This window comes from Phalangium opilio, unplaced genomic scaffold (assembly GCF_054372755.1).
Source record: "Phalangium opilio isolate 3A_F unplaced genomic scaffold, DU_Popi_V2 ptg000092l_1, whole genome shotgun sequence".
NCBI classification, from domain to species: Eukaryota; Metazoa; Arthropoda; class Arachnida; order Opiliones; family Phalangiidae; genus Phalangium; species Phalangium opilio.
This window is the reverse complement of record NW_028324197.1, coordinates 1,373,757-1,385,936: the sequence shown is the minus strand read 5'-3', so window position 1 is coordinate 1,385,936 and position 12,180 is coordinate 1,373,757. Positions and strand designations below refer to the sequence as shown.

General features: G+C 36.6%; 1 protein-coding gene and 7 non-coding genes across 8 annotated transcripts; all 8 read left to right on the top strand.

Annotated features, from left to right (window-relative positions):
• Window positions 1–409: 409 nt before the first annotated feature.
• TRNAT-UGU (transfer RNA threonine (anticodon UGU)) lies at window positions 410–482 on the top strand. Its single transcript has one exon. It is a non-coding gene; the product is annotated as a tRNA-Thr (tRNA).
• Window positions 483–842: 360 nt separating this feature from the next.
• TRNAT-CGU (transfer RNA threonine (anticodon CGU)) lies at window positions 843–915 on the top strand. Its single transcript has one exon. It is a non-coding gene; the product is annotated as a tRNA-Thr (tRNA).
• Window positions 916–1,319: 404 nt separating this feature from the next.
• On the top strand, window positions 1,320–1,392 carry TRNAT-UGU (transfer RNA threonine (anticodon UGU)). Its single transcript has one exon. It is a non-coding gene; the product is annotated as a tRNA-Thr (tRNA).
• Window positions 1,393–1,957: 565 nt separating this feature from the next.
• Window positions 1,958–2,030, top strand: TRNAT-CGU (transfer RNA threonine (anticodon CGU)). The gene has a single exon. It is a non-coding gene; the product is annotated as a tRNA-Thr (tRNA).
• Window positions 2,031–2,434: 404 nt separating this feature from the next.
• On the top strand, window positions 2,435–2,507 carry TRNAT-UGU (transfer RNA threonine (anticodon UGU)). The gene has a single exon. It is a non-coding gene; the product is annotated as a tRNA-Thr (tRNA).
• A 565-nt stretch (window positions 2,508–3,072) lies between these two features.
• TRNAS-AGA (transfer RNA serine (anticodon AGA)) lies at window positions 3,073–3,145 on the top strand. The gene has a single exon. It is a non-coding gene; the product is annotated as a tRNA-Ser (tRNA).
• Window positions 3,146–3,312: 167 nt separating this feature from the next.
• Window positions 3,313–3,387, top strand: TRNAT-AGU (transfer RNA threonine (anticodon AGU)). The gene has a single exon. It is a non-coding gene; the product is annotated as a tRNA-Thr (tRNA).
• A 5,500-nt stretch (window positions 3,388–8,887) lies between these two features.
• On the top strand, window positions 8,888–11,922 carry LOC149640988 (uncharacterized). The gene is made up of 5 exons (XM_089850544.1): window positions 8,888–8,904; window positions 8,962–9,140; window positions 10,013–10,195; window positions 10,336–11,097; window positions 11,165–11,922. The coding sequence occupies exons 1-5, from the start codon at window positions 8,888–8,890 to the stop codon at window positions 11,920–11,922; spliced, it is 1,899 nt and encodes a 632-aa protein (XP_089706670.1).
• The last annotated feature ends 258 nt before the right edge of the window (window positions 11,923–12,180 follow it).

Below are 12,180 nucleotides of genomic sequence, written 5' to 3'. Positions count from 1 at the left end.
CTCGCGTCTTTAGTTTTTTTTTAGTTGAATTCCCCCGACCCTCGTGTCCGTTAACTTAGTCGTTTTTTTTGCATTTATCAGTTTTTTGTTTAATAAAACTCAAGTTATTTTTTATTGATTTAAATCGCTTCGCTTTTTTATCGCTTTAACGAAACCCATAACGCGTCCACTAATTTACGAACCAGCCTACCAAAAACCCTTTAGATTTCAGTAACCGCTTCCACACGATTCTCGTCGGAGCCTCGCTGTTATGTTACTTGATCTAGATTTCGTAGCTATTAAATTTTGAAAAATTAAAAATAATAGTTGATTTAGATATGCATATATGCAAACAATAGTGTAAAAGTTCCGATGAGATAATTTAGTTAATTTACTGAAATATTCAGCATTCATATCGCCTCAAAGCAAGGGCTCCGTGGCTTAGTGGTTAAAGCGCCTGTCTTGTAAACAGGAGAACATGAGTTCGATTCTCGTCGGAGCCTCGCTGTTATGCTACTTGAACTAGATTTCGTAGCTATCAAATTTTGAAAAAATTAAAAATAATAGTTGATTTATGCAAACAATAGGGTAAGAGTTCCGATGAGATAATTTAGTTAATTTATTGAAAAATTCTGCATTCATATCGCTTCAAAGCAAGAGCTCCGTGGCGTAGTGGTTAAAGCGCCTGTCTCGTAAACAGGAGATCATGAGTTCGATTTTCGTCGAAGCCTCGGTGTTATGTTCTTGTACTATTTTTCGTAGCTATTAAATTTTGAAAAATGAAAACAATAGGGTAAAAATTCCGATGAGTTAATTTAGTTAAATTACTGGAATATTCAGCATTCATGTCTCTGCAAAGCAAGGGCTCCGTGGCTTAGTGGTTAAAAAGCCTGTCTCGTAAACAGGAGATCATGAGTTCGATTCTCGTCGGAGCCTTGAGATTATGTTCTTGTACTATTTTTCGTAGCTATTAAATTTTGAAAAATTAAAAATAATAGTTGATTTAGATATGCATATATGCAAACAATAGTGTAAAAGTTCCGATGAGATAATTTAGTTAATTTACTGAAATATTCAGCATTCATATCGCTTCAAAGCAAGGGCTTTGTGGCTTAGTGGTTAAAGCGACTGTCTAGTAAACAGTAGAGCATGTGTTCGATTCTCATCGGAGCCTCGCTGTTATGTTACTTGAACGAGATTTCGTAGCTATTAAAATTTGAAAAATTAAATATAATAGTTGATTTAGATATGCATATATGCAAACAATAGTGTAAAAGTTCCGATGAGATAATTTAGTTAATTTACTGAAATATTCAGCATTCATATCGCCTCAAAGCAAGGGCTCCGTGGCTTAGTGGTTAAAACGCCTGTCTTGTAAACAGGAGAACATGAGTTCGATTCTCGTCGGAGCCTCGCTGTTATGCTACTTGAACTAGATTTCGTAGCTATCAAATTTTGAAAAAATTAAAAATAATAGTTGATTTATGCAAACAATAGGGTAAGAGTTCCGATGAGATAATTTAGTTAATTTATTGAAAAATTCTGCATTCATATCGCTTCAAAGCAAGGGCTCCGTGGCGTAGTGGTTAAAGCGCCTGTCTCGTAAACAGGAGATCATGAGTTCGATTTTCGTCGAAGCCTCGGTCTTATGTTCTTGTACTATTTTTCGTAGCTATTAAATTTTAAAAAATGAAAACAATAGGGTAAAAATTCCGATGAGTTAATTTAGTTAAATTACTGGAATATTCAGCATTCATGTCTCTGCAAAGCAAGGGCTCCGTGGCTTAGTGGTTAAAAAGCCTGTCTCGTAAACATGAGATCATGAGTTCGATTTTCGTCGAAGCCTCGATGTTATGTTCTTGTACTATTTTTCGTAGCTATTAAATTTTGAAAAATGAAAACAATAGGGTAAAAATTCCGATGAGTTAATTTAGTTAAATTACTGGAATATTCAGCATTCATGTCTCTGCAAAGCAAGGGCTCCGTGGCTTAGTGGTTAAAAAGCCTGTCTCGTAAACAGGAGATCATGAGTTCGATTCTCGTCGGAGCCTTGAGGTTATGTTCTTGTACTATTTTTCGTAGCTATTAAATTTTGAAAAATTAAAAATAATAGTTGATTTAGATATGCATATATGCAAACAATAGTGTAAAAGTTCCGATGAGATAATTTAGTTAATTTACTGAAATATTCAGCATTCATATCGCTTCAAAGCTAGGGCTTTGTGGCTTAGTGGTTAAAGCGACTGTCTAGTAAACAGTAGAGCATGTGTTCGATTCTCATCGGAGCCTCGCTGTTATGTTACTTGAACGAGAATTCGTAGCTATTAAAATTTGAAAAATTAAATATAATAGTTGATTTAGATATGCATATATGCAAACAATAGTGTAAAAGTTCTGATGAGATAATTTAGTTAATTTACTGAAATATTCAGCATTCATATCGCCTCAAAGCAAGGGCTCCGTGGCTTAGTGGTTAAAGCGCCTGTCTTGTAAACAGGAGAACATGAGTTCGATTCTCGTCGGAGCCTCGCTGTTATGCTACTTGAACTAGATTTCGTAGCTATCAAATTTTGAAAAAATTAAAAATAATAGTTGATTTATGCAAACAATAGGGTAAGAGTTCCGATGAGATAATTTAGTTAATTTATTGAAAAATTCTGCATTCATATCGCTTCAAAGCAAGGGCTCCGTGGCGTAGTGGTTAAAGCGCCTGTCTCGTAAACAGGAGATCATGAGTTCGATTTTCGTCGAAGCCTCGGTGTTATGTTCTTGTACTATTTTTCGTAGCTATTAAATTTTAAAAAATGAAAACAATAGGGTAAAAATTCCGATGAGTTAATTTAGTTAAATTACTGGAATATTCAGCATTCATGTCTCTGCAAAGCAAGGGCTCCGTGGCTTTGTGGTTAAAAAGCATGTCTCGTAAACAGGAGATCATGAGTTTGATTCTCGTCGGAGCCTTGAGGTTATGTTCTTGTACTATTTTTCGTAGCTATTAAATTTTGAAAAATTAAAACAATAGGGTAAAAGTTCCGATGAGATAATTTAGTTAATTTACTGAAATATTCAGCATTCATATCGCTTCATAGCAAGGGCTCCAAGGCTAAGTGGTTAAAGCGCCTGTCTAGAAAACAGGAGATCATGAGTTCGATTCTCGTCGGAGCCTCGCTGTTATGTTACTTGAACTAGATTTCGTAGCTATCAAATTTTGAAAAAATTAAAAATAATAGTTGATTTAGGTTTGCATTTATGCAAACAATAGGGTAAAAGTTCCGATGAGATAATTTAGTTAATTTACTGAAATATTCTGCATTCTTATCGCTTCAAAGCAAGGGCTCCGTGGCTTAGTGGTTAAAGCGCCTGTCTAGTAAACAGGAGATCATGAGTTCGATTCTCGTCGGAGCATCGCTGTTATGTTACTTGATCTAGATTTCGTAGCTATTAAATTTTGAAAAATTAAAGATAATAGGGTTAGTCCCCCTATTATCGGACACATTTTAAAAAAATTATGGTTAAATGTAAGGAAATCACAGAAAACCTTTGAAAAGTTTATGAAATATTTATTTTGAACGTTTGTGCACCTAATGGTATAGAAATAATTCCAAAAGAACGATGTAATGTTGTCCCAATCATGGATTTTATTCGGCAAGTATCGTACCCTATTATCGGCTATTTGGATGTTAATTCGGACACCCATGTTCCATTTATCGGACGTCTATACATCCAAGTCGGACACTGGGATCTCAGAATCGGACAGTGGGTCTTTGTAGCCCGGACACTGGTATCTCTGAATCGGACAGTGTGTCTTCGTTATCGGACATTGGGATCTCTGTATCGGACAATGGTTCCTCAATTGGGACACCAATTTTATTTAACAATAAAAGACCCGTTAATATTGTTACTTCTCTGACACTTCTGGACCCATTGTGAACATCACTAACCGCTTTAAACATTAAATATTTACAATCCCTCTCCTTTTGTAAGCCTACGTTAAATATTTGTCTTTAAAACGTGTTTGAAAGCTGTCCGATAATAGGTTTTCTACATTAGATACGATTCGCGTTTTATTTTCATGAAAAGAAAGCTAGAACTAACTGTTAAAGTAGCAATTTATAGAAAAAGATTCGGGATTTACCGCCATACACATAATTTATAATTGGCTTCTATTTATATACCTCAAAACACGATTTAAAAATGGGGGAAGAATTTTTCCGGCCCCTCAATTAGTTTTAAATAATCAAAAAAATTGGATATCTGGTTCGTTCGCGCTTTCCTCCTCTGACATCGCGCCCCTTCTCTGTTTATACATGCAAGTAGTATATAAATGAGAGAACGGGATGGGTATGAATTTTCCATAGAGATAACATTGGGTATGATACCCTATGGGAAAATTAACATTGGGTATGAAAATTCAACGGTCTCGAATTTTTCCTAAGCGGCTTTTTTGTGCACCTTGGACGGCACGGAGAGTACGTAAGTTTCACGGTAAAAAGAGAACAGAGCGGGACGGGTTAATAATAACGTTGGGTGTATAATCTCGTCTCGATTTGACTGAATCGTCTCTCTTGGAAGGCAAGGAGAGAGCGAGCTCTAGTTTCGTTACGATGAGAGAACACGAGGTTTGGAATTTCATAAATTGTTTATGCGTGCATTTCACCCATACGAGACATTTGTCTGCGGCGGTGGTGTTTTTTTAATTAGATACATCGGATTATAGGAGAGAAGAAAATTAAGCTAATTTTGACGGTCTTTGAGCAAATCGCGTACGGTTAGATATAAGAGATGGGGATAGTTGGGTATACGTACAGGGTGATAGAAGAAACATCAGCCATGGATGAGGGATATACCCTATGGAATATTACGATAGGTATATACTCCATGTTTTCAAGGAAGATATACAGTATATCTATAAGGTATAATTTTTAAAACGAATTATTATATAATGGGTGATGCTACTTATTTAATTTCATTCCTAATTCGTATCTGGTTTGGAATACATCTCGGAAAACAACTAAAAATGTAAGCGATTATCGTATTAAAGTTTTTCTGAGGCAGTCGTTACAAATGTATGTTATGAAATTAAGGTTGGAAGGAAACTCCTGCATAGTTGAAGCAAACTTTATGAGAGCCAACAACGAATACGTCCTTAAAGAATTGGCGTTTCTCGTTATTAAAACGGGTGAAAGTGGTGTTTACACATTTAGGTCACCTTTCCCCTACAACGAGTTAAACGTGAAAGACAAGGCTATAAACTCCTGGATCTCCAGACATATTTGCGGGATGCTATGGGACGAGGGTGAATACGAATTGGACGAATTATCTGGAATCGTCGCGTCCATATCGAAGAAAGCACCAATCCTTTACACTAAGGGGCTAGAAAAACAAGTATATCTTTCTGAACTTTTTGGAAAAACAATAATAAACGTCGAAGAATTAGGGTGCCCCAAGTACAAAGACTTGTCGAATCTCTGTTCAATAGAGTGTAAATATCACTCTGATAATAAAAACTGCGCATTATTCAAAGCGCACCAAATGAAACTATGGAATGTGTAATATTTACCTTGCGAATAAAAGTATTTCGATTTAAACCAAATATGTTTTTCATATATCACAACATGGACTTTCTAGATAGTAATTAATACGTAAACCTATTGTCGGAATGGAAGTAGGGGTTTTATTACAAAGTGCCTCAACAACTTAATCTGATTCTAATACTTTAATTTCAATATGCCGAAAATCAATTTAAAATTCGTCACTATGACGTACATGATGAAACAATATATTGTTATAAAACACCTATGACGTACATGATGAAAGAAGATATTTTTATGAAACACCTATGACAACAAAATCCTTTAAAGTTTCTAATCCTAACCCCAAAACCACTTAAAATTGATTCGGTATCTAATTATATATTTTTAAATACCGTGAAAATGTCTAGACCGATTGACCTTTAGGTCATCACTGACGAAATTGATCAGTTCTAATTACCATTACAAACATATTAATAAGTTAACGTCCAAAGCTCGTGTGTGATATTAAACAATACAAATTCCAATTTTTCGAATAATATAAAAGACCAAATCGAGAAAATAATATTCACAACCAACTCTAAAGTCTACCATGTCATCCCTCGATAAAAACAAGATTGTTACCATACTAAAGTATACAGCGGCCTTGGGAGAAATACCTGGACGCCCAGATCTACCCGCTTTGTCGTTCAGAACCTTCGAGGTTATTGTTCGGAAGTATCATAATGGATTTTGGGTTAATATTCAATCTATTCCCGAATCTTGCGCCATCAAAGTCTCGCTTTGCTACCACCCAAACATTGGGAAGATAAAGCAGTCATTGGGTGGCTTAACCCAACTTATTAAGGTATGATTTTAAGAAAAAAATAAATCCAATCTAGTGTATTCATTCATTTAATTTCCAAGGTGGAGAAACTAGACCCGGCAGTAACCGAGGAAGAAGACCATCTTGCCTCCATATTTTTAACCGCTTTTAGCCCAACTTCGCAACAGCCTATACCCACCACCGTATCTATTTTGGCTCCCGTATCATCACCAATGACGGAACCAAGAAGTACACCATCAACCTCGGCAGCAACGACTTCATCACTATCTCCGGCCATCCCGCCCCAGACCGTAACAGTAGACGTTCCCTCTAAAAAGGGAAAAAAGAGATGTGCCACGTCAACAGAAAAGCAAGCAAAGAAAAAAATTTTGAAAAAAAAAAATATTTATAACGATGATTTGGAAAAATTACTTGCGTTAGAGCAAATTTGCCAAAAAACTTTAGCTGGCGAGTTCGATAATTTTGAAATGTAAACAAACAAACAAACAAACAAAAATAACATTAATAAATAAAATTTCTTTAAACACACTGAAACAATGTTTTATCATAATTCCATAGGCATATTACTAAATAAAAATAGTTCAGTTAGAAAATCTCTTTATTACAAAGAAATTTTTAGACAATTGTCTAAAAGCTGGAATGGTTTTTTTTCCATTCATCTTCCCTATTTTTTAGTCTTTGATCAGGGTGTTTAAAGCTTTTCCAGAAACGTAGCAAGGAGCGTCACTTTATCGCAGATCATATTTCACGACCACAGAGGGTGTCGAGTCTTTCACATATATATAGAGAGGATTAGGGAGAGTATTCATTACGTATATAAGATTGATTCAGACCTAGCAAATTATCAGTCGCGACGATCAATTAGACAATATGTTTTCATGCCCTTTATGCTCGAGAGAATTTTCTTTCAAGTTCCTTTTAAATCGCCACGTTCGTGAACAACATAGAAAAACAAAATATGTCTGCCATGTCTGTAATAACAGTTTTGCCAGAAGGTACAGACTAATTCAGCATTCGCGCATTCATCGGAGTTGTCCAGTTTCCCCCACGCCAGGACCATCTCACCAACAACCCATAGACCCCGACTTAGCCATCAACAACCAGGTGGGTGACTTTCTTCAAAACCTCGAAGAAGTCGCGGTTCTCGAAGACGCCATCGTGAGTTCGCGATATACCCCGCAAACGAGTGAAACGGATCCAGAATTAATAATTAAAAAAATAAAATCATCATTAATTAAATACTTGGAAAACCATTTAAGTAAGAAGCGGGGTATAAAGTGGAACATTTTTTTACGTGTGAGATACGTTCGTGAACTGAACGACGGATCGGAAGTCGAAGCATTACCCTATTTCCGAAGCCGAACTCAAACTTCCTTACTATCACATTTAATACCCAACCAAATAGACTCGTGTGTGAAACAAATGGTACAGGCGATGGAGGAATTTCAAGATATGGGCAGTGGATGGACCATAGATCGTATCTTGTTTTTTCAAGTGGATATTATTAGATACATGCCTCTGGTTAGTGGTACCTATATAGAGCTTCCCCCTGAACTGAATAATCCCGGAAATGGACTCTTAAATATTAAAACTAATGATCAAAAGTGTTTCTTGTGGTGTATTCTCGCAAAATTACATCCTCAACCTCCAAAATCACATCGCGATGATCAAAATAAATACGTAGCTTTTGAAACGGAGTTAGACTGCACCGACATTTGTTTTCCATTTGAATTAAATCCACTCAAACTTAAAAGATTTGAAAATAAAAACAATCTATCTATAAATGTTTTTGGTTACGAAAATGAAGTTTTTCCTCTCCACGTCAGCGAAAATAAAGCTCCCGAGGATCGACAAATAGACCTACTTTATTTAAAATCAAAAGAAAAGCAACATTTTTGTCTAATTACTGATATTAGCCGACTATTAAGTCATTTCACTAACCATAACGGAAAAATTTACATGTGCCGTTATTGTTTACATCGTTTCGCGGGAAGAAACTCAGAACGAAATCATAGAGAACACGTGAAAAACTGTAACGTGCACAGTCCACAACTCGTTAAAATGCCACACAAAAAACCCATCTTGAAATTTGAAAAAATTGATTGGCTTCAGAAGGTAGGAAGTCATTTGGAATTTCCATAAGTTCTTAGTCTTAATAAATTTATTTTCAGGTTCCATACGTCATATATGCGGATTTTGAATCTATAATTGACAAAATCCAGACTTGTTACCCAGATTCTTCAATCTCATCAACAACCAAACTTTCCGAGCACGTGGCGTAATGTATTCAACCCGCTGGGCTTTTGTTTTCGAATTTAATTAATTTTAAGGGGTCATCAGTAAATGATCCTTATCATAACTTTTAAACGGTGGCCTGGATGACAAAATGCCATAGAACATTTTCGACTTAAAATCGCTCATAGAACCCGCAGTAGTTCGGTTATACCACCATTTTAGAATCACCCTGTATTAATTTTTAGGGCGTTTTCGTGGAGTCGCGCACAATTCTTGTAATTTAAAGTTGCGAGTAGGAAAGTTTACTCCTGTCATAATGCATAATTTGTCACGGTATGTTCTTGTTTTAACATTAAATATTAACTATAATAAACTATGTAAAATTTTCAGTTACGACGCCCATCTTATAATGCAAAGGATAGGGCTTCAAAAAGATGAGAACATTTCGTGTATCCCATGTAACAGTGAAACGTATATCAGTTTCACTTTCGGTCGTCTACGTTTCATCGATTCAATTCGTTTTATGCCCGCTAGTCTAGAAACTTTAATTTCTAATTTGGCCATGGGGGGTAAAGAAAAATTTTCTATCTTGAACTCTTTCTATCCCTCTCACAGGGTTGGCACGCTGGTATCCAGTCCGGTTTTATCCACCTGGAATAAACCGGTTTAAACCACGTTGAAAAATCCAGTGGATTTTTCAAAAAATATAAATATAGGTTACGTCGCAGGCACCATAAAGTGAGATGGATGGAAAAGTTTGACCCACATGTCTTTACCTCTTTATTTCACCGAAATTGTCCATTAATTGCCATATATTGTGGGCTATTTTGACGCATCCTCCTTCCACTGCCCGACCCGAAACTCGTGAGACTGAGTTGAGTTTTTCGCAACGCTAAATTGTTTGGTCGAACTGCGCGTTAAGAAAAATCAGACCCTGCCCTATTGAAGATCACAAAGCCTACCCGAGCCCTACCCTGACCTATTGAAGATGACAAAAAAACCCCATCTGAGCCTGACCTTGCTCTATTGAAGATAATAAAAATGTCTACCCGGGTAGACGGTATGAAAACCCTACCCGACCCGACCAGCAAAAAGTTTTTAGTAATTTTCTAACCCAACCAGACCTAGGATTTTTCGACCCGATATAGGTCAGGTTTGATTGAGAAATCCCATTTAAATCAGGGGCCCTACTCATCTCTAAGGGAAATGTCTATAGTTTTATCAACTTTTATGTACAATAAAAATGATTCTCAATCAGACGGCCTAGTAGAAGACAACTATAGCGCTAAATGTAAAAAGAAGTGCTAAAATTAAGCACTAGAAAGTTGTTTTAAAAAAGCCGGATAAAACCAATAAAATCCGGTTTAAACCAGCAAAAAACCATACCAGTGGCTTTTTCAAGAAAAATCCGGATTTTTGCCAACCCTGCCCTCTCATCAAGTCCCGTATTTACTGAAAAAATTAACCTATCCCTACGACTATATGAGCAACGTAGAGAAGTTTCAAGAGGTCGAACTTCCACCCAAGGAAGCCTTTTTCAACGCTTTAACTGACGAACACATATCGGACGAGAGTTACGAAAATGTTCGTCAAGTGTGGGACATTTTTAACATCCAAAATCTAGGTATTATCTATGGAAGATTTCTAAAAGTAAAAGTGAAATTAATGGTGGATTATTAACAGGGGAACTCCACGATTTATACGTGCAGGTGGATACCCTTCAACTCGCCGACGTATTCGAAAGTTAACGCGCTATGTGCGTAGAATACTACGGTCTGGATTGCGCGCATGCATGCACCGGACCGGGATTTGCCTGGGAGTCCGCGCTTCATATGACCAAAGTGAAGTTGGAGTTACTTCTCGATATTGATATGCACTTGTTTATAGAACGTGGTATTCGAGGAGGGGTTTCTATGATTAGCCATCGCTTCGCGGAAGCGAATAACCCGTACATCCCCGAAACCTACGACCCCGAGAAAGAGAGTAATTACATCATGTACCTCGACGTTAACAACCTTTATGGTTTCGCCATGGTCGATTATCTACCCACGAGTAGATTCGCTTGGGTACCAGTCGAAGACCTCCTCGACTACGCTCATAAACACGTGCTTTCTCTATCAGACGAGTCTCCTTACGGTTTCATTTTGGAGGTTGACTTAGAATATCTCGCTGAACTTCATCACGAACATAACTGTTACCCTCTCGCACCCGAATCTCAAAGAATAAAAACGGAACAATTTTCTTCTTATTACAAACTGATGCTACAACGATTACACCTTCCGAAGAAATACACCCTACCTAAACTAGTTCCCAATCTTTACAACAAAGAGCGATACGTAGTTCACTATCGCAATTTGAAATACTACGTATTGAAAGGACTTAAACTCACGAAAGTTCACCGTATACTATCTTTCGACCAAAGCCCCTGGCTTCGCCCCTTCATAAATTTTAATACTGAAAAGCGAAAACTTGCCACCAATAGTTTTGAAAAAGATTTCTTCAAACTTTTGAACAACTCGTGTTTTGGTAAGCAAACCGCAACATAAATAGAAAAAAATGTTGCAATCTAATTTAATATATAAATATATAAAAGGTAAAACGATGGAGAACTTGAGAAACCGGATAGATTTTCATCTCGTACAAACACCCGAGCGAGCCATCAAGAAAGCGTCCTCTCCGGCATTTGAAAAATTTACGATTTTTCACAACGAACTCGTGGGTATCCATATGAAGAAGAAGTCGCTTACTTTGAACAGACCAATTTACACTGGATTCACCGTTTTGGATCTTTTGAATCTAACTATGTACGAGTTTCATTACGAGTACATGCGAAAGACCTACGGTGACAGGGCTCAGTTACTTTTCACGGACACGGACAGCCTCACGTATAATATACAAACGGACGACGTCTACTTAGACTTTCATAATTCATCCCATCTTTTCGATTTCTCGGGATATCCCGTGAATCACCCTCTTTACAATAACGTAAACAAAAAGGTTGTAGGAAAAATGAAAGATGAGATGGACGGAATTCCTATACGTGAGTTCGTTGGACTTCGTCCCAAAATGTATTCTATCCTCTCCGAAAAGGGGGAGAAAAAAACCGCGAAAGGTGTTTGTAAAAGAGTAGTGAAAAAAATTATCCGACACTCTAGTTATCGGGACTGTCTCTTTAGTACTCGAGTTACGAGTAATTCTATGAAGCGGATAGTCAGTCAGAAACATCAGCTGTTTTCTGTCTCCCAAAATAAAATGTCTCTCAATCCTTGTGATAATAAAATAGATATTTTGGGAGACGGCATTCGTACCCTATCACACGGTCACCACTGGATCAGCATTTTAAATAAATAAAATAATATTGTTAATATGAACTTATATTTAACGATTTTTTTAAATATATGAATATAGAATGCATTTTTCTGTAAATAAACTTTGAAAAACACTATAATTTATTGAAAATTTATTGAATATCTTGAATACATAAATTCTTTGATCATCTCATCATTTCGATTTTTATTTTTTGAAAATCTAGACACGATATTAAACATTTTAACACCCCTACATCTATTAAGAGCGAAATACACGCAAAATCCTCCACACGTTCTACTA